The sequence below is a fragment of the Tenrec ecaudatus genome, chromosome 11 (assembly GCF_050624435.1).
Source record: "Tenrec ecaudatus isolate mTenEca1 chromosome 11, mTenEca1.hap1, whole genome shotgun sequence".
Taxonomy (NCBI): domain Eukaryota; kingdom Metazoa; phylum Chordata; class Mammalia; order Afrosoricida; family Tenrecidae; genus Tenrec; species Tenrec ecaudatus.
In genome coordinates this window covers 63833130-63857487 of record NC_134540.1, presented here as the reverse complement: position 1 = coordinate 63857487, position 24358 = coordinate 63833130, and the positions used below count along the sequence as shown (strand labels likewise).

The 24358-nt window shown below is 48.1% G+C and overlaps 1 protein-coding gene across 1 annotated transcript; it reads right to left on the bottom strand.

The window, feature by feature from the left end:
• Positions 1-11057: 11057 nt before the first annotated feature.
• On the bottom strand, positions 11058-23472 carry VAMP8 (vesicle associated membrane protein 8). The gene is made up of 3 exons (XM_075563084.1): positions 23315-23472; positions 12357-12515; positions 11058-11464 (listed from the first exon to the last, which is right to left on the bottom strand). The coding sequence occupies exons 1-3, from the start codon at positions 23315-23317 to the stop codon at positions 11321-11323; spliced, it is 306 nt and encodes a 101-aa protein (XP_075419199.1). The 5' UTR covers positions 23318-23472; the 3' UTR covers positions 11058-11320.
• Between the last annotated feature and the right edge of the window lie 886 nt (positions 23473-24358).

The window sequence follows — 24358 nt, the reverse complement described above, 5'->3', positions numbered from 1 at the left end:
CCGGGCCCTCTTCCAAAGAAAGTCGATCCAGCAGAATATGGAAATTATTGGAAATTCTGTTAACACTATACAAAAGTAAAAATTATTACCGAAGATGATGCAAAAACACATTTGCAGTAGTCGTTAAAGACAAGCACTACCAGCAATCCAAGCCAGAGTCAGAAGAGGACATGGAGTTACAAATGTCATTGTTGACATCGGATGAATCTTGACTCAGCTGGGAGAACATCATAAAGATGTTTACTTGTGTTTCAGTAACTGTGCGGACCATAACAAGCTATGAGTAATAGGGAGAACGGGAACACCAGAACACCTCATTGTGCTCACGCGGAACTTTGTCACGGATCTAGAGACAGTCGTTTGAGCAGAACAGAGGAATACTGCATGATTTAACACGAGGAAGGTGTGCATCAGGGTTGCATCCTCTCGCCAGACTTATCCAATCTGGATGCTGAGCAAAGAATCCCTGAAGCTGGACGATATGGAGAACAGCCGAGGGTCAGGATTGGAGGAAGGCCACGGGACAGCCTGCACGATGGGATGACACGCCTTGCTTGCTGAAGCCAGGAGGACTTAGAGCACTTCCTGGTGAAGATCAGACGACAGTAGAGATTATACTTCAACTTAAAGAAAGCAAAAGCCCCCACAAACGGAACATTAAGGAACATCTTGCTAAAGGGAGAAAGACTGACCTTGTGGGGGATTTTAGTTTATTAGGATCTGTCACCAACACCCATGGGAACCGCAGTCAAGAAATCAAATGATGTGTTATGGCATAGGACAAATCGCTTTTAAAAGCTCTCTTTAAAGGGGTAAAAGACAGAGATGTCACCCGAGGACGGAGGCGCACCTGACTCACCCATGCTGTTTTCAATGGCCTCGTCTACATGCGAGGCTGGACAATGGAGGCTGACAGGGGAGACGGGTGCTTTTAAATGATGAAGCATATTGAATGAGCCATGGACTTCGAGAAGAATGAGCAGATCTGTGTTGGAAGAAGCACAGCCGGGATGCTCCTTAGAAGCAAAGATGGCAAGACCTCACCTCACATACTGTAGGCATGGTATCAGGAGGGGCTGGCCCAGGCGATGGGCAGCATAAAGTAGACGCTCCACCAGTCACTCTGCAGGAGAAAGACGGGGCTTCCCACCCGCTAAAGAGTCACCGGTGGGGAAACTCTCAGGGTAGTTCTACTCTGTCCTACAGGGCCACTGTGCGCCTGCATCACCAGACAGTGGTTTGGTTGGGGTTTGGGTTAATCAGATAGGTTGACACAGTAAATAGCTGCATTCCTGGTCTCAAGCCCAGCCATGATCCGACCTGGTTTCATTCTGTCATACTTGCTGCATGAGACACGACTCGCAAGAGTGATATGGGGAAGGCGGGGTCGCTGGGTGGCAGAGTGGTTTGTATTCCTCTGCTAACCTAAAGATGGGTTCCTGGATCCCACAGCGGGACACTGAGAAAAAAGGCCTAATGATCTGCTTCTTAAAGATGAAGCAGCGTGGAACCCTTCTGCCCTGCCACACCTGGGTGTGCCATCGGGTCAGTGACAAGGCTGCTGCTTCCTGAGCGAACGCGCCATCTTCACGCGGCCCCCTCTGCTGCAGACAAATGGACAGCCACCCGTTCCCACGCAACCTTCTTGAAAGAGAGCCCTCCCTGAGGAAGTAGATGGGGGCTTTCCTCCCTGGGGCTGACCTTGGGAGCACAGCCCCACAGAGATTTCCCCCTCCCTTCCCCCAGGTCTCACTGGTCCCTGGGTGGTTGAAACTTGTCTTCCCAGCGCAGGAGGAGCAGACTCAGCAGAGAGAAGATGGACTCTTCCTGCTCTCTCCCGGGATTGTAGGACGAGATTTGAAAGATATTTAGCTCCAAGTCTGCCTCCCACCCCTGGGCCTGCCCCACCCCCTCCCCACAGTACGTGTTTTTCCCAAATGGCAAACCAAATGACTTCCCCCAAATCAGAGTAGACTAAACCCTAGGAGAAGAAAAGGGGGGTGGTGGAGAGGGAAGGGGTGGACCTGGTGGGAAGGAGGGAGGAGGGAGGTCCAGAGACACAGAGCCCATTGTCTATGGACTAGGAGGAGGCCCACAGGCCCTGTCCTGTGACACTGACTGTGTCCAGCCATGGGACATGGGGCAGACACTCACCACTCAGGTCAGCTGAGACCCAGAGGCTCTGTAAGTCCCAGAAGGACAGGGTCGGACACAGACAAACAGAATTCGCGGAAGAAAAGGAATGGCATTCCAGTAACTGCACTGAGGTTCTAGGCTGCAGCAGGGCTGTAACAAGGAGGGGCCTCGGGCCCTCTGCCATGACCCAAGCTAGCTTCCTGTTTGCCTCCCACTTCCAGCCACAGGGGAATAAAGGGTCTCACCAGGTGCCAGGAGACACTCTAGAACAGGGGTCCTCAAACTTTTTAAATAGGGGGCCAGTTCACTGTCCCTCAGACCCGTTGGAGGGCTGGACTATAGTTTGATAAAAAAAAAAACTATGAAAAATTCCTATGCACACTGCACATATCTTATTTTGAAGTAAAAAAAAAACAAAAACAAACGGGGCAAAAGCACCTGGCAGGCTGGACAAATGTCCTCAGTGGACCACATGTGGCCCGTGGGCCATAGTTTGAGGACGCCTGCTCTAGAGTCTCACAAGATACACTGGAATTCACTGAGGCTTTCTCATAGGGCAACACCACAGAACACTCTGCTCAGCACAGGTTGTGAGGCCTGTGGCAATGAAAGGGTTAGGACAAAGAAGGAGGCAACAACTGTGGGGAGCCCCCATCCTGCTCCTCAAACATCAGCTGTCCACCTCACCCCTGACCCGGTCTCCAGTGAGAAGACGCCAGCCAGTGTCTAAAGGAAGCCAAGACACGGAGAGGTCAGGACATGGAAAGGAGCAAATCGTCTGTCACACACACACACGCACACACGCATGCCCCCTGGATATTGACAGGTCTTTATTACCCACAGTTTATTGCCATCAGATTCCCAGCTGTACACGGAGCCCTCTGTGTGTCTCCAACCCATGCTGAGGACCTGTGAGACGTGACCTTTGTCCAACTCTCTACTCTGGGGCGACCAAGGTGCTCCCTGGGGCAGGCAGTGTGCAGAGGGCCCTCAGGACCAAGCAGCATACCGAGTGGAGGAGGGTGGGAGGTGGGAAGGGCAGGCCCGGTTGAGATGGGAGGGGACAGGGCCCCCTAAGTAGGGATGGCACCCGTGGCAAAGAGCACGATGAAGAGGATGAGGATGAAGACGACCACGCAGATGATGACAATCATCTTCACGTTCTTCCACCAGAACTTGCGAGCCACTTTCTGCGATGTCGTCTTGAAGTGCTCGGACTGTGGGGACAAGCGGAGGGAGTGACCCAGTGCCACATTCCTCACAACTACACGCTGCAGGTATGAGCTGCGGTGACAAACTGTCATCTATGAGCATGTTCTGTCCCCTGTCCCTGGGACATGAGCCATCACAACCACCTGGCAGGTCAGGTTCAACTGGAGAAGGTGGTGGCTTCTAGGGAGTTCTCCACCTAAATGGGGGCTCCCAGTCTGCACCTTCTCATCCCACCCAGCCCCGTCATACAGATGGAGGGGCTTTGTAGACACATGTGCCACCCTGGGGCACAGCCCTGGTAGGACAATCTGCCCTTGGGAAGGCAGACCTGGGGGAGGGCCAGGACCCCAGGTGGATAACATCTCCCCAGATCTAAGATCTCTTTACCCAGGGACTGCAGGAGGCAAGGGAGGGCCTGAGGGCAGGATGGAGAATGGTGTGATCAGGGCACTGAGGGACCCTGCTCCTTCCCCTCCTTCAATAGCACACACTGAGGGTCCCTGGGTCATCCTCCCCAGATGAGGTGCCAGGAAGTCATCCTATGTCCTTGCACTCAAGAGCTGGCTTCAAGACTCACCTCAGGGCTCCAGAGCCTGAGCTAGTTTCTCCCGGCTGAACATGGAAGCTGAGCCTCTAGCCTATGGCTGAACCTCCCTGAGCATCTGGCCTCAGGCCCTGGCTGCGGGGAGAGTGATGAAGTTGGTTTGTGGGAGATATTATTCTAGCCTTGACCTGTCAGATGACCCGGCATCAAAGAATTCCCCTGCTCTTTCAGCGCCATTTTGAGGCTGACTCAGCAGGACTCCAGCACATTATAAACCCTGCCTGCTAAGCCCTAAAGCAGGCCCGAGGTCTGAGGAGAATTGTCTCCCACCCAGTATGTTTGGGTCCACATGGTTGTCCAGGGCAGCCTTCAACGAGAAAATCGGTTCATAGGAAGGGAGCCTAAGAACAGAGTGATCTAATGGTCCATCCAATGCTTCCTTGGTCACCTCACCCCAAAAAAGCACACCTACCCACCAGTGCTTCAGCCATCAGACCCATCCCTGCTCTCAGAACCACTGCGGGGAGAGCAGCAGAACCAGCCGCAGCGACCCCCAGAATGTGTCACAAGACAGTACCCATGGCAGACTTCTCTCCTCCTCTGTGCTTCTGCCCTACAAATAAGGGCGTCCTGCGCTCCTAGCACACTCCCCGCCATGCTCTCCAGCGCAGCAGGCTGCCGCCGGTCTCACTGCACTCCCCAGGCCCTAGGTCCTATGGCAGAGTCGAGTGTTTCTTCCTCAGCCGGGACCCACTCCACATTCCGGGTTATACTGATCTCCACTTCACTGGGCAGGGTCTGCACCCTCTCATGGCAGTGGTCTCCCCGTCATCCGCCCCCCCCCACCCTGGGCAGCATGGACCATAGGTTAAATTAACCTCCCTGGCAGTAATCCCGAGTGTGGCTTGGGGTAAATGTTAACTATCAGAAGAAGCTTATCATATGTGGAATGTCTACTAGAGAGATTAAAATGAGTAATTTCTTAAAAATTACAGGCCTACGATATTAAACAACAAATTTTATGCAAAACAATGTACCGCTTTGGGTACAAAATTACTGACATAATTAGACCACATGAGCCCCAGTGGCAGAGGCACTGAGAGGTTGCCTCAGGGGCCAGACAATGGTAGTGAAGGCTTTGGCATTCTGTGTGGCCTAAATTATTTCCTAAGAGAATGTTTTCCTGTGTTACTTACATGACCAAAAATAAAGGAATTTTTAAGTCCCAGAAGGTGAACTCTGGACAAACTAGAACAAATTCAGGCTCGGTTTCCCAGGCTTCCTGGACAAGGATGAGAAGCGTATCCTCTCCATGGTTTCCTGGATCCTCAGAACCAAACAGCAAACCTACTGCCATCCAGCCAATTCTGGTTCACGGAGACCTTAGGTGGTACAGACTAGTATGGCGCCTTGGGGTCTCTGAGACTGTTCTTCTGTAACAGGAGCAGACAACCTCCTCATGTTCCCTTCTACGGTCTGGGAGGTTTAAACCACCAGCCTTACATGGTAGCAGTCCAAGATTTAACCCACCATGCCACCAGGCCCTTTGGCTCCTGACAGGGTCATGGAAGACAGTCAAGCTGGCATTCCTCCATGTCCCCTCCCCTCTGTGTTTGTCTGGGTTGACCAGAGAAACAAATTCATAAACACTCATATGTGTATAAGAAAGAGTTTTATAGAGTAGCATCCCACTACTCGACCGCATCAGTACCCAATATAATCAGATTTCGATGGGAAATGTTGAGAATGTTTTGCATTGGAACTTGAACGAAACATCGGAATCCTACCAGGTGCACATGATTTTTGTAAACAAAAGCAGTTCATGTTTGGGTCACTGTGCGTTAGTTGGTGTTGTTAGTGCACATTGTTTAAACCTTTTGCCATTATGTTGCAAGCATTTTGTTATAATTTTCTTAGTTTTTGTGGCTTTCTTTCCTTTTTTAAATTGTTTTATTAGGGGCTCATACAACTCTTATTACAATCCATACATACATCAATTGTGTAAAGCACATTTGTACATTCTTTGCCCTCATTATTCTCAAAACATTTGCTCTCCACTTAAGCCCCTGGCATCAGCTCCTCTTTTGTTCCCCTCCCTTCCCGCTCCCCCCTCCCTCCCTCATGAACCCTTGATAATTTATCAATTATTATTTTGTCATATCTTGCCCTGTCCGATGAGTTTTTGTACAATTTTTAGATAAAAAACATGGGTCCTAAGAAAGAGTTATTTGAAAAGAATCATCATAAAGAACTGGTTAACCGTGTTATCAATATTGTTGATGATAATTCAGTAAACCGTTTTAGAAAACAGTTAAGGAAATGTCAACAGCAGACCACATCAGACAGATTTTTTTTTTTTTTTAGAGAAAGCCAACCAGGTCCTAGTGAAAACAGGCAAAGAAGGGAAAAAACTCCTGAAAAGCAGCTACCAGTGGATTTTATGGAAGGGGATTCCCCTTCCAAACAATGACTCTCTCTCCATACCTCCTCTCCACATCCATGTCCACAGATCCAGATCCCCCTCAACCTCAAGGTATGGGCCATACTGTAGTTGTTAAACTTTTTAATGCTGCACCTTATCTATTTATTTATTTATTTATTTTTGGGGTTTTTTTTGCTGCATCTTATTTAAATGATATTATTTAACTCTAAACTTATTTACTTTGAAATTTCTGTGTAATGTTTTGTATAAAAAGTCAAGCCTAGGGTAAAAAGAACTGATTAATCCGTTTTCATTTTTTCTTGTGGGAAAAATTGATTCAGAACTCAACTGCATTGCATCTCGACGCTTATAGAATGGATTAGCATCGAGGTCCAGGGTTCTGCTGTAAAAGTGTAATAGTATATTAAGAAAACATCCCAACCCAGTCCAGATCAAGTCCATATGTTCAATGTTAGCCCATATGTATAATACCAATCTATAGTGATGGAAGCATCTCAGCACTGGCATGGGTCTCCACGTGGTCCCTCCAGTTCCAGGGCTCTGGCTCCATCAGTGTGTCTCCATGTGGCTTGTCAACAAGAGTGTCTCGCAGGGAGAGAGTGTGTCTGGCTTTCAGCGAGCTATTTATCTCCTTCATGCCTCCAAATGAGGTCATCAAGCTGCAACCTAATTGACAAGCTGACAGATTATATAACTGCCACACTCTCCAATGCAGAACCCACCAAGCTGACAATTTCAGAGCCATCCCCGCCTTTCCCTGATCCGCCAGGGTCCTCATTCAGTGGTTGGTTCTGCAAATGTCATGGGCTCATGGACACTGGACTTTCTAGAGGGTGAAAGGACCCCTGAAACCACTGCCCTAAGATGATCTTTAAGCCTTAAACCAAAGAGATTCCTTGAACCCACAGGCATGGAGTCTATTCCAACTCAGTGATTCTGTAGAGCAGAGCCAGACTTCCCCCTGGGGTTTCCGGAAGCCGACAGCTCCATCTTTCTCCAGTGGTTGGTGGGTGCAAACCTCCGACCTGGTGTGACCCACCAAGTCACCAGTGCTCCTTAGATCCCCTGAAGTCATCTTAAAACTGAACAGCAGTTTAGTTTAACTGGAATAAAACGTCCAGCCTTGAGCATTCTGCTCTTTAAACAACTACCCATAGGAGAGCAAATCGACAATGCTCATGCCCATTGTTAGACAGGAACCTTGGGGGCAGAGGGTTGAATTGACATCAAGAAGCGGGGAGGGAAAATTCAGGAAATGAGGGTGAGAATGATTGCAGAACTGGACGAATCTAATCCGTGCCACTAATCATGGTGACAGAAAAAGAGGCAGCCCTCAAGGAGACGGAATGACACCGTGGCTGCAGCCAGGGGCTCAGGCGCAGCCCCAGGCAGTGCTTGAGGTCTCCGTGGGTCGGGCCACCTTGAGGGCACCTAGCAACCAGTGCGCACGGAGACACTGTTGGGATTGGTGTATGTTTGGCGGTGTATAGTCTCAACAACAAAATCAATATAATTGAAAAGATAAAAGAAATGTGTCCCCTGCTTCGCCTCTCCATCCCTCTCTGCAGAACCACTTCAGCTCCCAGGCCTCCAGAGCAGCCCAGCCAGAGACCCACAGCTGGGCCCCAGAGCATGGAGCAAGCCGCCTGGCTCCAAGTCCCCCATGAGCCCACGCTTCTGCTTTCCTCACCACCGAGCACTCCCTGTGCCCGGGCCCAGCCTCCTGCCCACTCACTCAGCTGAGAAAGCACCAGGCCTGGTGGCAGGGAAGGGAGGTCAGGCCCTGCCTGGCAGATGCCTCCATCAGCGGTTTTCCTAGCAGGCTTGTAAAGGGTTTTGAGCAGGGAGGGAAAACACTCTGAAACTCCCCCAGGCCCTTCCCAGTGGCACTCCCGAAATGGGCCAGGGTGTGGGCCAGCCTAGAGGACCCCAAAGAGCCCATGTCTGGTCCTTTCACAAGAATTGGCGGCGGCTTCTTAGACTCAGTGGACAGACTAATGCTCTGGTTGGGGGGAGGGGTGTGTGTGTGTGTGTGTGTGTGTGTGTGTGTGTGTGTGTGTGTGTGTGTTCAAATGAAAGGAAGTGGCGAGCTTGCCACTGGCTGCGATCCAAGATGGAAATGGCAAAAGTGCTACCAGGTAGGCCAAAGTGTTCCAACACCTGGCTGGGCTGGAGGATCCTATTCTTGTCCCAGAGCTCACTCACCCGCACTGCTTACCCTAGGAAAGTCAGACAAAGAGGCGGGGGGGGGGGGGTGGGACTGAGGAAGGAGCGAGAAGGGGCTCTGAGCTCTTTGGGGCCAAGCTGTCCAAGAAGCCACAGGCAGCGCTGGCACGAGGTCTTTGCCATCACCTTGCAGCACAGAAATTCCCACCCCGCCCTCCCGGTCCGTCTGGCCTCTCATGAAATCGCAACCCCCAGCACCCTCCCACCCCCATCATTCATCTGAGTGATGATTGGACAGCACCTGTCAGCACCCCCACTACACAGCCCTGGTTCACTTTTCGCTCCAACTTCCAGCCCATCCCTGCCCACTGAGTATCAGCCACACCCCGACATAGGTGAGTGGAGGCTCTCTGCAGCTGCCTCCTGGTTCCTCCCAGTCAGAGTTGGGGCTTAAAGCAACAGGCATCCCCTGTGGAAAAGCTCTTCTGCCTTGTCAGAGAGGGGGAAAGAACCAGCGAGCTGCCCTAGTGGTGTAGCAGGATTAGGTGTTGGGCTGCAATCCTCATGGTCGGCCGTTCAAAACCACCCGCAGCTCTGCAGGAGAAAGATTGGGCTTTCTACTCCCATCAACAGTTAGAGTCTCGGACACCCACAGCAGGTGGCTGAGAGTCAGCAAGGACTCCCTGGCAGTGGAAGCAGCCCTCCTGGAGTCTAAGGTTGGTCTCAGGTTGGGTCTGGGGGCCTACAAAGGCAGCTTATGCTACGGACCATGTTAGATGCTAAGGAGTTGCTGAGAGTCCCAGTGAGCCTCTGCAGCAGAGTAAAACACTGGCCCGTCCCGGGCCGTTCTCATAGGCCTGGCTATGTTAGACCCTCCCGTTGCACTCCATCTCCTTAAAGGTCTTCCTCTTTTTCACTGACCCTCTCGACTTTATCAAGCATGTCCTCCTGAGAACATGTCCAAAGACGCGAGTCTCACTAGCCTCATTCTAAGGGCCATTCTGACCATACTTTTGCCAACAGACATATGACACGCCTCTCAGCAGTCCCTCCTCTCGACAGTCCCCCCTCTCGGCAGTCCAAGGCGTATTTGACTTTTGCTGCAACAACCCTCTAATTCCAAGGCATCTTCCCTGATCCTCCTTATTGGTCGCCCATCTTTCCACGCATGCGAGGTCACGGAAAATACCCAGGTGGGCCAGCAGCGCCTAAAAGTGGCATCTTGGCTTTTTTAACCTCTTAAAGAGATCTCTGGGCGCCTGATTCCAATTTCTAGACACACAATCAACCCCAAACACCTGCCAGGCCCAGTTCACTTGGCCACAGAATGTAGATACAGAAATTCCTGGCTGGAAAACCCTTGTTCCCTGATCTGTGGGTGGCCAGAAACACTAAATCCCCGTGTCTAGAATGCTGTGACCTGGGGCTCTGCCCTCAGCAGCTCAGTGTAAATCCCAGCTGTATCCATCTATTAACCGCAGGGCCTCCCGGAACCTTTTTCTGCTCTGCAGATGCTAAGACAGTGCCTGGTCTGAACCTACCCAGCAGCTCTACAGGGAAAGAGGACCCCGAAACCTGGCAACACTCATCCAGGGGCTCTGCCATGTTTCCCGCTCTCTCCTGGGATTGCAGGACTAGGTTTGCTGGATCTGGTCCCAAGTCTGCCTCCCACCCCTGGGTCTGGCCTTCCCCCTCCCTCCACACAGCAGGTGGCTTTCTCAGATGGCAGGAATCGGTCCCCAAATCAGAGCAGATTGAGCTCCGGGAGGAGAAACGGGGTGGTGGTGGAAGGGGGTGAACCTGGTGGGAAGGAGGGAGGCCCAGAGACACAGAGCCTATTGTCCATGGACTAGAAGGAGGCCCACAGGCCCTGTCCTGTGACACTGACTGTGCCCAGCCATGGGACACGGGGCAGACACTCATTACTCAGGACAGCTGAGACCCAGAGGTCCTGTAAGTCCCAGAAGGGCAGGGTGGCCGCGGACAAACAGAATATGCGCAAGAAAAGGAATGGCATTCCAGTAACTGCACTGAGGCTCTAGGCTGCAGCAGGGCTGTGATAAGGAGGGGCAGTGGGCCCTCTGCCATGACCCAAGCTAGCTTTCTGTTTGCCTCCCACTTCCAGCCACAGGGGAACAAGGGGCCTCACCAGGTGCCAGGGGAACACTCTAGAGTCTCACAAGATACACTAGAATCCGGTGATGCTTTCCTCTGACAGTTTTCAGAGAACACTGTGCTCAACACAGGTTGTGAGGCCTGTGGCAGCGAAAGGGTTAGGACAAAGAAGGAGCCAATGACTGTGGGGAGCCCCCATCCTGCTCCTCAAACATCAGCTGCCCACCTCTCTCTCCCCTGACCCGGTCTCCAGTGACAGGATGCCAGCGACTGTCTAAAGGAAGCCAAGACACGGAAAGGTCCGAAGGAGAAGATGGAAAGGAGCAAACACTCTCTCTCTCTCTCTCTCTCTCTCTCTCTCTCTCTCTCTCTCACACACACACACACACATACACACACACACACACACGCACACACGCATGCCCTGGATATTGACAGGTCTTTATTACCCACAGTTTATTGCCATCAGATTCCCAGCTGTACACTGATCCCTCTGTGTGTCTCCAGCCCACGCTGATGACCCGTGAGACGTGACCTTTGTCCAACTCTCTCTCCTCTGGGGCGACCAAGGTGCTCCCTGGGGCAGGCAGTGTGCAGACGTCCTCAGGGGAGGAGTCAGAGGACAGGACCAAGCAGCATACCGAGTGGAGGAGGGTGGGAGGTGGGAAGGGCAGGCCCGGTTGAGATGGGAGGGGACAGGGCCCCTAAGTAGGGATGGCACCCGTGGCAAAGAGCACAATGAAGAGGATGAGGATGAAGACGACCACGCAGATGATGACAATCATCTTCACGTTCTTCCACCAGAACTTGCGAGCCACTTTCTGCGATGTCGTCTTGAAGTGCTCGGACTGTGGGGACAAACGGAGGGAGTGACCCAGTGCCACATTCCTCACAACTACGCGCTGCAGGTATGAGCTGCGGTGACAAACTGTCATCTATGAGCATGTTCTGTCCCCTGTCCCTGGGACATGAGCCATCACAACCACCTGGCAGGTCAGGTTCAACTGGAGAAGGTGGTGGCTTCTAGGGAGTTCTCCACCTAAATGGGGGCTCCCAGTCTGCACCTTCTCATCCCACCCAGCCCCGTCATACAGATGGAGGGGCTTTGTAGACACCTGTGCCACCCTGGGGCACAGCCCTGGTAGGACAATCTGCCCTTGGGAAGGCAGACCGGGGGATTGTTAATTAGGTGTTTGTGTGTGTGTACAGTTTAGACTGGAAGTTGTGCATTCACAGTAAAAACCGCTCATCAACCCCAATCTCATATTCTAATCTGCCCCCACCACCCTGATTTCTCTTTTCATTCTTAGGGGCCTCTCTCCTCCTTTACCCACGTCTATACCTGTCAACCCTCTTAGACTCCAGTAGATGTTCCATCCCTGCCTGCTAAGTCCTGGAGAAGGCCGGAGGCCAGAGGAGAATTACCCAAAACCCAACAATTCTGCCCTGAAGAGGTCAAGTCTAAATGGTTCAGAGCAGCCTTCACAAAGAAAACTGGGCTCGGGGTGGGGAGGGGAGGCAAAAAAAAAAAAAAGAAAACTGGGCTCACTGGAAGGGACCCTAGGAACAGACGCATCTGCTGGTCTCACGGGTCACGCTGCCTCAAACACGTGTACACCCACCACTGCCCCAGCCATTAGACCCCACTCCCTGGGTCTTGTTTTGCCCTACAAATAGACTTCCCTTGCCCCAACACACAACCCTCCCCTTCTCCCGCCAGCCCCGTTGCCCCAGCCTTACTGTGGCTTCCAGGTCCTCTGTCTTGTTGCGAAGATGGTCCAAGTTTTCTCCTCGGGCCAGGATGCGCTCCACATTCTGGGTCATAATGTTCTTGACGCCCTCCACCTCGCTCTGCAGGTTCCGCACCCGGTCATTTCCTCCACCTCCGCTGCTCTCCTCCTGAGAGGCAACATGGGGTTAATGAGGCCGGTGGGGGGTGGGAACGGGGAGGGACAGAAAGCCTCTCTCAGAGGCCAAGGGAGAGTGGGGAGACACTAGCTTTTTAAATGCCTGAGTAGTTTCCAAAGAGAATGTTTCTGCTCATGACCTGTGTAATAAATGCATTTATAACCTAAACGGTAAGGTCAGACTAGAGCAACGTCACGTCCAGGTTCGCTGTGCGCCCATCGGGGCTTTATTGTGCTGCTCAAACATACACGGAATCTGAGCGGGCCGTGAGTCTCAGTGCTTTCGCAATGTGTTAACTAATACTGATCTGAAGTGTAAGCCAAGCGGCTGTAAAAGGATTAAGGATGAAGTGCAATACCCACCCTCTCATCGCAGTCCCAACCTGATTCAAGAGTAGTTTTCCTGGGGTGTGGCCTGCGAAGCAGGGAGGAATCAGAGGGATACACTACCAGAGGGATCTCCTACCAGCAAGAATGGGCACAGGGCCTTTGGACCCAGGTCTATGCTGAGAACCTCCAGATCCAGCAGATCAATGTCAGGACACATGGGGTGTCCAAGGAAGTCCTGCGCTCCACATGCTGAAAGGAACAGAAACTTTCTTCTTACATATGAGCCCAGAGAGAAAGAGCCTTACTCTGGAGCCGCTGCCATGAATTCAGACCTGTGGCAGCCTGAAGTGTGAGAGAATCCATCTCTGTTCGTTAGAACCATGCACTGGAGACACCTCTGCACTGGAGACACCTCTGCACTGGAGACACCTCTGCACTGGAGACACCTTTCCTTGCTGGCAAGGAAAAGAACCCCACTGTTAAATTCCTCTCTGCTGTCCCCTGGCTCCTCAGCGAGGGACCATGAAGCTAGCAGAACTGCTATCCGTTCAGGTTCCTTCCTGGCCAGTGAAGAGCCCACCAAGTTTACAAGTTCCCCGAGGATTCCCCTGCTTTCTCAGATCCTACAGGGCTCTACGTAAGCCTGGAGATTCTCCAGTACCCTGCAGAGTAGACGGAACCCTGAAACTCTTGCTCTGAGATAATCTTTAAACCTTAAGCCAAACTAGAGCAAAAGGAATCCTGGTTTCACAGGGGTTATGTACTGGTCTGCTAACTGTGAGGTCAGTAGTTCAAAACCACCAGCTGCTCTGGAGGAGAAAGATGAAGCTTTCTACTCCCACAAAGGGTTACCGTCTTGGAAACCCACAGGGCACTTCCACTCTGTCCTACAGACTCAACACGAACAGGATCGACTTGAGGACAGGGGCTTGTTTCACTGGATGAGTTCAAATCAACCACAGCAAGCCAAAGATGGACTCCGTAGAGGGCAGGAATTTACACCAATGAGGGAGGGACACTCAGAAAAGGAGAGTGAAGATGGCGGAGCATCTTGAGGGTCATAAGAGTACCCCAAATTAGGGCTCCTGGGAGGAGTATGCTAAGGTCTGAAGTGAAAACTCTCTTTTGAATCAAAAGTAATCTGGATTAGGAACTCAGTCTGTCACTTCTATTACTCTCTACTGTACCTTGCTTGAAAAATTACTGGGTAAACAATTTCAGTGAGCACTGTAATTTTGCTTGTTTAAAGGTTTTGCTTAGGAAGCCAAGTCTAAACAGTTCTCTTTGCAGATCCTTACCCAAAATAAACTTCGGAATTACAGATGTCTGCCTGTAGTCATGCATACAAGACTGGAAGGGTCTGCAAGAAGTAATCCTCCTGATCTGCTCTAACGTGCCTCTTGTTAAATTTAACCAAGGGAAGGAAGAGAGGTGCATTAGGGTTTCAGCTGACTCATAAAGCCCAGAGGGGTCTTCTCAGACACAGAGTGACACCCAAGGGTCATCTGCACACTACAGGTAACAGGTGAGTTCTGGAGACGGTGGTCAGCAGAAAGAAGAAACACCAAGATCTTCAAGGACTTTGGAGACAGCTCGACCTCACTCCTGCACCAAAGATGACCTCATCCCAGGTCCTTTCACTCCCCCTCCTCTCCTCCATACTATAAAACCTGTTGGCTTGAGATTAGTTGTAACCTAGTATCTTTTACGGTTTTTACCTGCCTCCTTCTCAGATTGCTGGCATTTGAATAAAGTGATTGTAAAATGACTCAATCCCTGTCTCTGCTTTGTGGTTCAGTAGTAACAGGCAGCACAATTGTGTTCATTCAGGTTTCAGAGTCTTGTGATTGTTTTGAAGACAGGTATATCCAATTTAATAATCACTTTCTAACTTTTTAAAAGTTGCATCTAATTTTGTAACTATTGTCTAAATGCCAACCCATCCTGGGTTTTTACTGAAATTCCTTACATTTTCTTATAAAAACTCCCTGCATCATCTTCTCCTTGGCTCACTTAGCTTAGAATTCTCTGTGTTTTATGATTCCCAGTTTGCAAATTGTCCTAGCTCTCAATAAAATCTATTCATGTTTAATTTCAACTAGACCCTGCTATGTTGAACTAGGACATTTTTCTTGGTGTCAGAAGTGGGATCCAAAGGAGCAACTGCCAGAAGGGCTTGGAAGTTCAGGTCCCAGTTTCAGGAAGAACTTCTTGATTCACCATTTCCCCACGAGTCAACTCAAGGAGTCCCACCTCCAATCTGAACTCCACTCCCTTTGGAGAGAAATCTATTATCTTTATTGAGGATTACTCTTTCATATATATACATATAGATCAAGGATGTTAATAATTATTATATATTATATTATTACCAAGGATGTTAACATATATAATAATTATTAATATTGATATATATCAAGGGTGTTAAACATTAAATATAGATCATTTCCCTCCTTTCACCCTCATGATCCCTTGATAAATTATAAATTATTATTAAGAGTTGATTTTTTTTTTAGGGAACCAGTAGAGAGGTCTGAGGGGCTGGCCCCAATCCCAATCACATAGACAGCCACCACCACTGCCCCCCCCCCATTGAAGATTTTACTTCAGAGGACAGCACTGCAGCTACAGGAAGAGGGACATGTCTGATCAGAGCACACGGGAGCAAATGAAGCATGAGAAAGAGAGAGTGGAGCACATCCTGGCCTACCAACCCTGAGAATATCCCTGCTCAGAGCAGCCAATGCGCATAGAGGATCATATGGCCAGCCCCACTACGAGACATGGCATCCCTCACTGTCCTATAGCCCTGCAGGGGAAAACACGGGAGATACAGTGTGGGAAATGTGCCTGATCTGACCCCACCACACTGAAGCAAAACACTAAGGGCAAGCAACAGAACAGCAAAGGGGGCAGAGCAAGGAAGTCCCAAGGGAGTACCAAAAATAGACTTTGGGGCCAGGGTGTGGCACCCCAAAAGACTGAACCAGAAAATACTCCTAAAGGACAACAGACAGACCTTGAACTGTTTACAGGCTTTTCTCTTTTATTTTTTGTCATTGGTTTGTTGTTATTGTTTTGTTGCTTTGTTTTGCTCTGTCTTGTTTTTATGCATATTATTATCTTTGCAGTTCTATCTAGATAGGCTGGATAAACAATCTGGAGGAGAAACCAATGGGACCTAGGGTTCCGGTGAGACATGAGAGAGGGGGAGATTGGGGAAAAGAAGTGGTGTTAACAAACCCAGGGACAAGATATCAAGTGATCCAAAATCAGTGGTGAGGAGTGTGTAGGAGGTCTGGTAGGGCATGATCAAGGGCAATGTAATCAAGAGGAATTACTGAAACCCAAATGAAGGCTGAGCATGAAGTGGGACAACAGGAAAGTAAAAGGAAACAGAGGAAAGAACTAGGAGGCAAAGGGCATTTTTGGAGGTCTAAATACAGACATGTACATATGTAAATATAGTTATATATGATGATGGGGAAATAGATCTATGTCCATATATTAATAGGTTTAGTATTAAGGTAGCAGATGGACATTGGGCCTCCACTCAAGTATTCCCTCAATGCAAAAATACTTTATTTTATTAAACTGCCATTTCATGATCCTCACCTTCTCAACACGAATGATCATTAAAGACAAAGCGGGTGCATAAGAAAAGTGGTGAAGAAAGGGGATGGTGCTTGGCTATCAAAAGATATAGCGTCTGGGGTCTGAAAGGCTTGAAGATAAACAAGCAGCCATCTAGCTCAGAAGCAACAAAGCCCACATGGAGGAAGCACACCAGCCTGTGTGATCATGAGGTGTTGATAGGACCAGGTATTAGGCATCAAAGAACAAAATAGATTATCATTGTGAATGAGGGGGAGTGCAGAGTGGAGACCCAAACCCCATCTGTAGGCAACTGAACATCACCTTATAGAAGGATTGTGGGGAGGAGACAAGCCAGTCAGGGAGCAGTGTAGCAACGATGAAACATACAACTTTTCTCTAGTTTTTTAATGCTTCCTCCCCACCATAATCATGATCCCAATTCTACCTTACAAATCTGGCTAGACCAGAGGATGTACACTTGTACAATTAAGAGCTGCAAACACAGGAAATCCAGGACAGATAAACTCCTCAGGACCAATAATGAGAGCAGTGATAACAGGAGGGGAAGGGGAAGGGGGAGAGAAAGGGAACCCATCACAATGATCTCTACTCATACTCCTCTCCCTGGGGGATGGACAACAAAAAAGTGGGTGAAGGGAGACATCAGACAATGTAAGTCATGAAAAAATAGTAATAATTTATAAATTATCAAGGGTATGTGAGGGAGGGAGGGTGGGGGATGGAGGGGAAAAAATGAAGAGCTGATACTAGTAGGGCTCAAGTAGAAAGAAAATGTTTTGAGAATGATGATGGCAACAAATGTACAAATGTGCTTGACACAATGTATGTATGTACGGATTATGATGAATTGTATGAGCTCCTGATAAAATGATTAACAAAAGGGGGGTTGTACTATGAGACAATGTTTTAAAAGATAAATTTAAAAGGGAATTTGATATATTCAATGATTTTATATGTTGCTACAATTTAATGGAGTAATTTATAAGCTTTTTAGAACTTGAATGTCAACTAGCATATAGAGCAATCAATTGGGTTTCTTGCTGTTACGCCAAGATTTTCCTTTATTACTCAGTTGAAGAGTTCATTTTATATTTTTTGTAATCCACCTGGAAGACAAGGATCAACAGAATAAATTTCTGCGTCAAAAGCCAAGTTGTCTTTGGAAATAGTTAAAATGTCTACTTTTAATATCTTTGGTTAAATAATTCAGGCATTGTTCCTCAGTCTATGATAAACTCCTGACAATTAAATAAATAATTAAAGAGAGCCATAAAAGATGTATTTTTTTCATAAAGATAAAAATTAAGAAAAACAGAGGGGGAGGTATTGATAAGTTATAATTATATGAAATGTCACATCAAGAAAAGTGCCCCAGAAGGAAGACTCCAGATAGGGCAAGATATGACAAAATAACAATCTATAAATTATCAAGGGCTCATGAGGGAGGGGGGAGCGGGGAGGGAGGGGAAAACAAAAAAAAGAGGACCTGATGCAAAGGACTTAAGTGGAGAGCAAATACTTTGAAAATGATTAGGGCAAAGAATGTACAGATGTGCTTTATACAATTGATGTATGTATATGTGTGGATTGTGATAAGTTGTATGAGCCCCTAATAAAATGTAAAAAAAAAAAAAAAAGAAAAGTGCCCCAAATTTTTGGATTAAAATTGTCTGATATTTTGTCATAATTTTATTAATATTTTGCTAATTTAGTTATAACTTATATTTCCTTTAAATTTATCATCTTCAAAGTCAGTGACTTAACTGGAGAACTCACATAATTTACTTATGAAAAAAATGTTTATTAAGATTCAGATGTTTAGAGATTTGATAATTCTAGTTCGTTTTTTATTATTCCAACCACATAATATTATCTCAAGTTATTATGTTTCATCTGAAAATCTTTGAAAATAGGTTAGTCATTATTTAGAAACATATTTGTCTGAAGTTATTATTTTTTTTTTAAGTTATTTTTTAAAAAATTAACTTTATTTGGCTCTACATTAATTTTATAATTAAATAGTTGAAGTCAATCCTGGTCATAATAAATTTTATCATCGGTAGATAAATTCTTACATTACTGACTTGAAGATGGGTGACCAAAATATTTAAACAAAAGCAGATTATATCCGACCTATAAAGAAGGTTATAGTATTCAAAATGTGGATACCATGAGACTAAATCAAGATTTCCAAAACTCTTATACAGAGACTGAAGGATGGCGGGCGACTCAGTAAACTACCAGAATTCCTGAGACTTTTTAATGAGAACAAGTGCTGATGGTTAGTGTTGTACTTTCTCCACATAATAAACCATTTTTCCCTTTCCCTGTTTTCATAGAAGAGGTAGTTATTGGGTAACTAAGAGCATGATGTCACCTGCAGAGTATCCTGTAAATCAGAAAATGTTAAGGCACATGCCATGGTTCAGGCTAAATTATTCAGAATTATTTAAATGACTCTGCCATAACATATACATATTTAGTATCCCTCACTCACCTTTATTGTGTTTAACTACTGAGATCTAAAACTTCGATTCATCTTCTCAATTAAAAAAGATTAAACATCTTTGGACTGTCCAAGTAGCTGAGGGACTTAAACTTAAATTCAAACAGATAACTGTATCAGTGAACAGCTGAATTCAAGATTGCAAAGCAAGATTCCTGTAAGTTATCACATCATCTGGACTTTAAAAAAAATCATTTTATTGGGGCTCATACAACTCTTATCACAATCCATACATCCATCCATTGCGTAAAGCACATTTGTACATTTGTTGCCCTCATCATTCTCAAAACATTTGCTCTCCACTTAAGTCCCTGACATCAAGTCCTCATTTTCCCCCTCTCTTCCCACTCCCCACTTCCTCATGAACCCTTGATAATTTATAAATTATTATTTTGTCATATCTTACACTGTCTGTCGTCTCCCTTCACCCACTTTTCTGTGGTCCATCCCCCAAGGAAGAGGTTATATTTAGATCATTGTAATTGGTTCTCCCTTTCCATCCCACCCTCCCTCCACCCTCCTGGTATCACCACTCTCACCACTGATCCTGAAGGGATCATCTGGCCTGAAATCCCCTTGTTTTCAGTTCCTGTCTGTACCAGTGTACATCCACTGGTCTAGCCAGATTTGTAAGGTAGGATTGAGATCATGATATTGGGCGGAGTGGGGGTGGGGGAGAAACCAGAGGAACGTTAAGGAACTAGAGAAGGAAAGTTGTACATTTCATTGTTGCTACACTGCTCCCTGACTGGCTTGTCTCGCAACCCTTCTGTAAGGGGATGTCCAGTTGTCTACAGATGGGCTTTGGGTCACCACTCTGCACTCCCCCTCATTCACAATGATATGGTTTTTTGTTCTTTGTTACCTAATACTTGATCCCTTGGACACCTTGTGATCACACAGGCTGGTGTGCTTCCTCCATGTGGGCTTTGTTGCTTCTGAGCTAGATGGCCGCTTGTTTACTTTCAAGCCTTTCAGACCCCAGACGCTATATCTTTTGATAGCCGGGCACCATCAGCTTCCTTCACATTTGCTAACACACCCGCATTGTCTTCAGAGATCGTGTCAGGAAAGTGAGCATCGTGGAATCCAGTTTAATAGAACAAAGTGTTCTTGCATTGAGGGAGTACTTGAGTGGGAGCCCAATGTCCATCTGCTACCTTAATACTAAACCTGGAAGTTGTTTCTCAGTGAACGGTATTTTTCTTCTCCTATATGCATTTGTGGCATTATTTCTTGGTGGCTTTTACCTTCTACATTAGCTTTTAAATATGCTATATTTCCCTAATAACCTATAACTTTCAGTAGCTACTAACTTATTCTATAAATTATTTTATTTATTCTATAAATTAGATTTTACCAACTGGTAAAAGGTTATTAGTCTCTCAGTCCCCATGTCTTCTGTGCAAAATAGAAACCTTAACATATACACTTGCTTTTAGTATTAGAACTACTTTTGTTATTCCTTTTGACAGTTTTATACTATCTCATATGCCAATCACTAAAGGAAGCTACTGTACGACTGCCATAATGTGTATGCTTTTTGCCCTTCTATACGATTTTAAAATCATTTTATGGGGGCTCACACACCTCTCATCACAATCCATCCATCCAATGTCAAGCACTTTTGTACACGTTTCCCTCATCATTCTCAAAATATTTGCCTTCTACTTGAGCCCTTGGTATCACCTCCTCAGTTTTCCCTTCCTTCCCCGCTCCCCCCTCTCCCATGAACCCTTGATAATTCATAAATTATTATTATTTTGTCATATGTTACACCATCCGACGTCCCTCTTCACCCACTTCTCCACTGTCCATCCCCCAGGGAAGAGGTTATATGTAAATCCTTGTAATCTGTTCCCCCTTTCTCCCTCACCTTCTCTCCACCCTTCTGGTTTTGCGACTCTGACCACTGGTCCTGAGGGGTTCATCTGTCCTGGATTCCCTGTGTTTCCTTTCCTATCTGTACCAGTGTACTTCCTTTGGTCCAGCCGGATTTGTAAGGTAGAATTGGGATCATGACAGTGAGGAGGAGGAAGCATTCAAGAACTTGAGGAAAATTGTATGTTTCATCATTGCTACACTGTAGCCTAACTGGCTCATCTCCTCCCCGCGCTATTTTTAAGATATAAATCTCCCTATACTTTTTCATGTTCAAATTCCCACTAGAGCCCAGCATGAGGATATATTTGTAAAGTCAGTAGCTAATATAAACCCTTCAGAAGAAATAAAACAAGATATTAAATCTGTCTGATGCTCCCTTTTTAGACATTTTAGATTATCCAAAAGCAAAGAAACTTCGCTTCCTAGTTTCGTTTTACCAACTGGTTTAACCATACTCATTGTTGTTGCTACAACTACTTGTATCATGAACTGCTGTATGAGAAGTATGTCTCATATTTCAATAAACTACCAACTCCATTCCTTCAGAGGGGAGGGGGTGGAGCATATACTTAGGAAGAAAAAAAACTATTGACATGACTTTAACCTCTCACCATAGTCCAGGCCTCTCCTCTCAAGTGAGGTGTTTTAGTTCCGTCTGGTTCCTGTACGCCCAAGCTACTCTTTCATGTCAATGGTACCCTGCTATCTTATCTCAGGGTACGGGTCTTCAATGTCTGTCGACAGAATGCTATCCAATCAAAGACCCTGCTAATGATGAGCTCCTCCTTTGCAGGCTATTAGGAAAACTTAAAACCAACTCATCCTGAAGATGAGACTAGTCCAGCAAGCAGAAAATGTAAGATGTGATCGAGGATTTCCTTTGTAATGAGAATCCTGTTCACAAAGGGGTACCGAGTAAGAGCACCCCACATGAACTTAGGACTCCCGGCATGAGATGAAAGCTACACTAAGGACTGCAGCTAAAACCCCATTTGGAAGAAATAGTCGCCTGGGCACCAGGAAAGTAGCCTGTCATTCCTTCCCTCTCTGCTGTACCCTGAGACATGTACTTGGGAAACAATTTCAAAACACAACGTCACTTTGCTTGCTTCAAGTTTTGCTAGCTGCTTAGAAAGTCCCTTCCAAAAAATATGCTGTACAGATGCTTACTCTGAACAAACTTTAACATATGCATGTCCTCCCTGTAATCACTCAACTAGGGTCTCATGCTTCTCCCAGGCCAGATGCACCCAATTTAATGGTTATTCTGTAAGTTTAAATATTAAATTTTTGAAACGTATGTTGTCTCCTACCAATCAGCTCTACCCTCGAGTTTTGTACCCATCCCCTGAATGTCAGCCATGCACTGAATTTTTACTTAAGTTACTTGTATTTTCATATAGAAACACCTCTCTGCTTGAGTCCCTTAGTTCAGAATCCTCTAGAATTTATGATTTCCAGTTTGCAAATTGGCCTGTCTCTCAAGAAATGATCTTTACTTTTAGGTTCAACTACTCTCCTGCTTGGCTGTATGACAGATGTAATCAACGTCCCTGAATGTTCCGTGTACAAACTGTTGAATTCGGGTATGCCTGTGCTCTAGGGAGAAATCAGTACCCTTGCCCAACTGTTCTGACTCCCGCACCTCCTGAGCAGACCAGCAGGGTCTCACTGCTGTGACCCCCAGTGATCTGGCTCCAAGGCCCTCACGAGGCACTGCAAGCCGTTGAGCCACAAACTTCTGCTTTCCTCACCACTGAGCACTCCCTGCGCCCGGGCCCCAGCCTCCTGCCCACTCACTCAGCTGAGAAAGCACCAGGCCTGGTGGCAGGGAAGGGAGGTCAGGCCCTGCCTGGCAGATGCCTCCATCAGCGGTTTTCCTAGCAGGCTTGTAAAGGGTTTTGAGCAGGGAGGGAAAACACTCTGAAACTCCCCCAGGCCCTTCCCAGTGGGACTCCCGAAGCGGGCCAGCCTCTAGGTCCCCAGAGAGCCCATGCCTGGTCCTTTCACAAGAAGTGGGGGCCGATTCCTTAGACTCAGTGCGCAGACCAACCCTGTGGGCCTTTGTATATAGGGTCAAAGTGAAAGGCGATGGGTACAGTCTGCCTCTGGCCGGAATTTAAACTAGAAGTAGCAAAAGTGCTACGGGGCGTGTGGGGAGGGCGGGGGAATTCCAGCATGCCCACCCCTGACCCGGCTGGAGAAGGCAGGCGGCCCTAGCCCCCGAAATTCCGACCGCCCTGGGAAGGCCCAGCGGGGGAGGGGAGAAGGAAGGGACGGGAACAGCCTCCCCGGGCGGCTCGGAGCCCTCTGGGGCCAAGCTGTCAGGGAGGCCGCCGCCGGCTGCGCTGGCCCGCGGACGTGGCCGCCAACCTGCCGCACAGCCAACTCCCGCCCCGAGTTCTTCTGGCTTCCAGTTAAGTGGGACCCCTCCGCGCCCCCCGTCCGCTCACCATTTCTCCGAGTGGCCAGGGCCCGTCGGCAGGCGACCTCGTCTAGTGCGTTTCCTCCCGGGACAGCTCTGGGCGCACTTCCTGCTTACTCCCCTTGCAGCCCGCCCCCGCCCCCGCGCGTCCCGGGGCGCTCCGGCCACACCTAGCGCAGGTCCCGCAGGTAGGCGCCGGCGCCCGGCCCGCCCTCCCAGGCCCCTCCCAGCCCCAGGTTGGGCTTAAAGCCACAAGGCTCTGGGCGAACCCAGGCTCCCTGGTCTGGAAGCCGGCTCCAGCAACCCTGGAAGTTTCTCAGATTGGGCCTCGTGACCTAGAAAAGGCAGCCGTCGCCTTTTTCATTTCCCTCCAAAGTCCAGGGACGGAAAGCAACCCTGAGCACCCGGCCAGCCTAGTCCTCTTGGACACAGAATGCAGATACAGAAAGTCCTGCCTGGAAAACCCCCAAGTCTGTGGGTGGGCCCTTCTGGCTCCCCCACCGACAGGAATGCTCTGCTCCTAGGCTCCCAGGCATGGCTTCTCCAGCCCACCCAGCGGCAGGCAGTTCGTCGGTGCAGCACCCTGCCTGGGCCTCTTCCCCCTCAGTTTGGCAGGTGCTAATCAGTTACACTTTAGTCAGTCGCTAACTGATCACCTACTAACTTCAGCAGGATCTCCCTACCCAGCACTGGAGGTTCTGCTTCCAGGAACAGTACAGCCTAGGAAGCCCAGCGGGACACTTTGACTCTGTCCCTGTGGTCACTCCTCTTGGGGACACTTAACAACAACACTAGTCCCCAAGTTGGCAGTTTCCTTGAGGAAGGTCATCTCCTGAGGGCCATGGCCAAGAATGTCCCCTGACTGCCCTGGTTGGAGCACCCTTCCAAAACAGCACCCCAATGGTGCTGTCCGGTCTTGATTCCCTAGTCCCACCTGTCACCATGATATGCTTTTGTGACACTTTGCTTTGCCTTCCCAGGTCCTTTTAAATGTTATCTGTTTATCCTTTTGTTTATTTATAATATTTGATTGGGGGATCTTCCCTTTTTAAAGCTCCGGATCTCAGCCATC

Bases quoted from the DNA above. Each gene is read 5' to 3' on its own strand.
- VAMP8 (XM_075563084.1), bottom strand. The intron at 11,465-12,356 runs GTAAGGCTGGGG...TTGTCCCCACAG, and splicing joins CAGAGGACCTGGAAGCCACA to TCCGAGCACTTCAAGACGAC.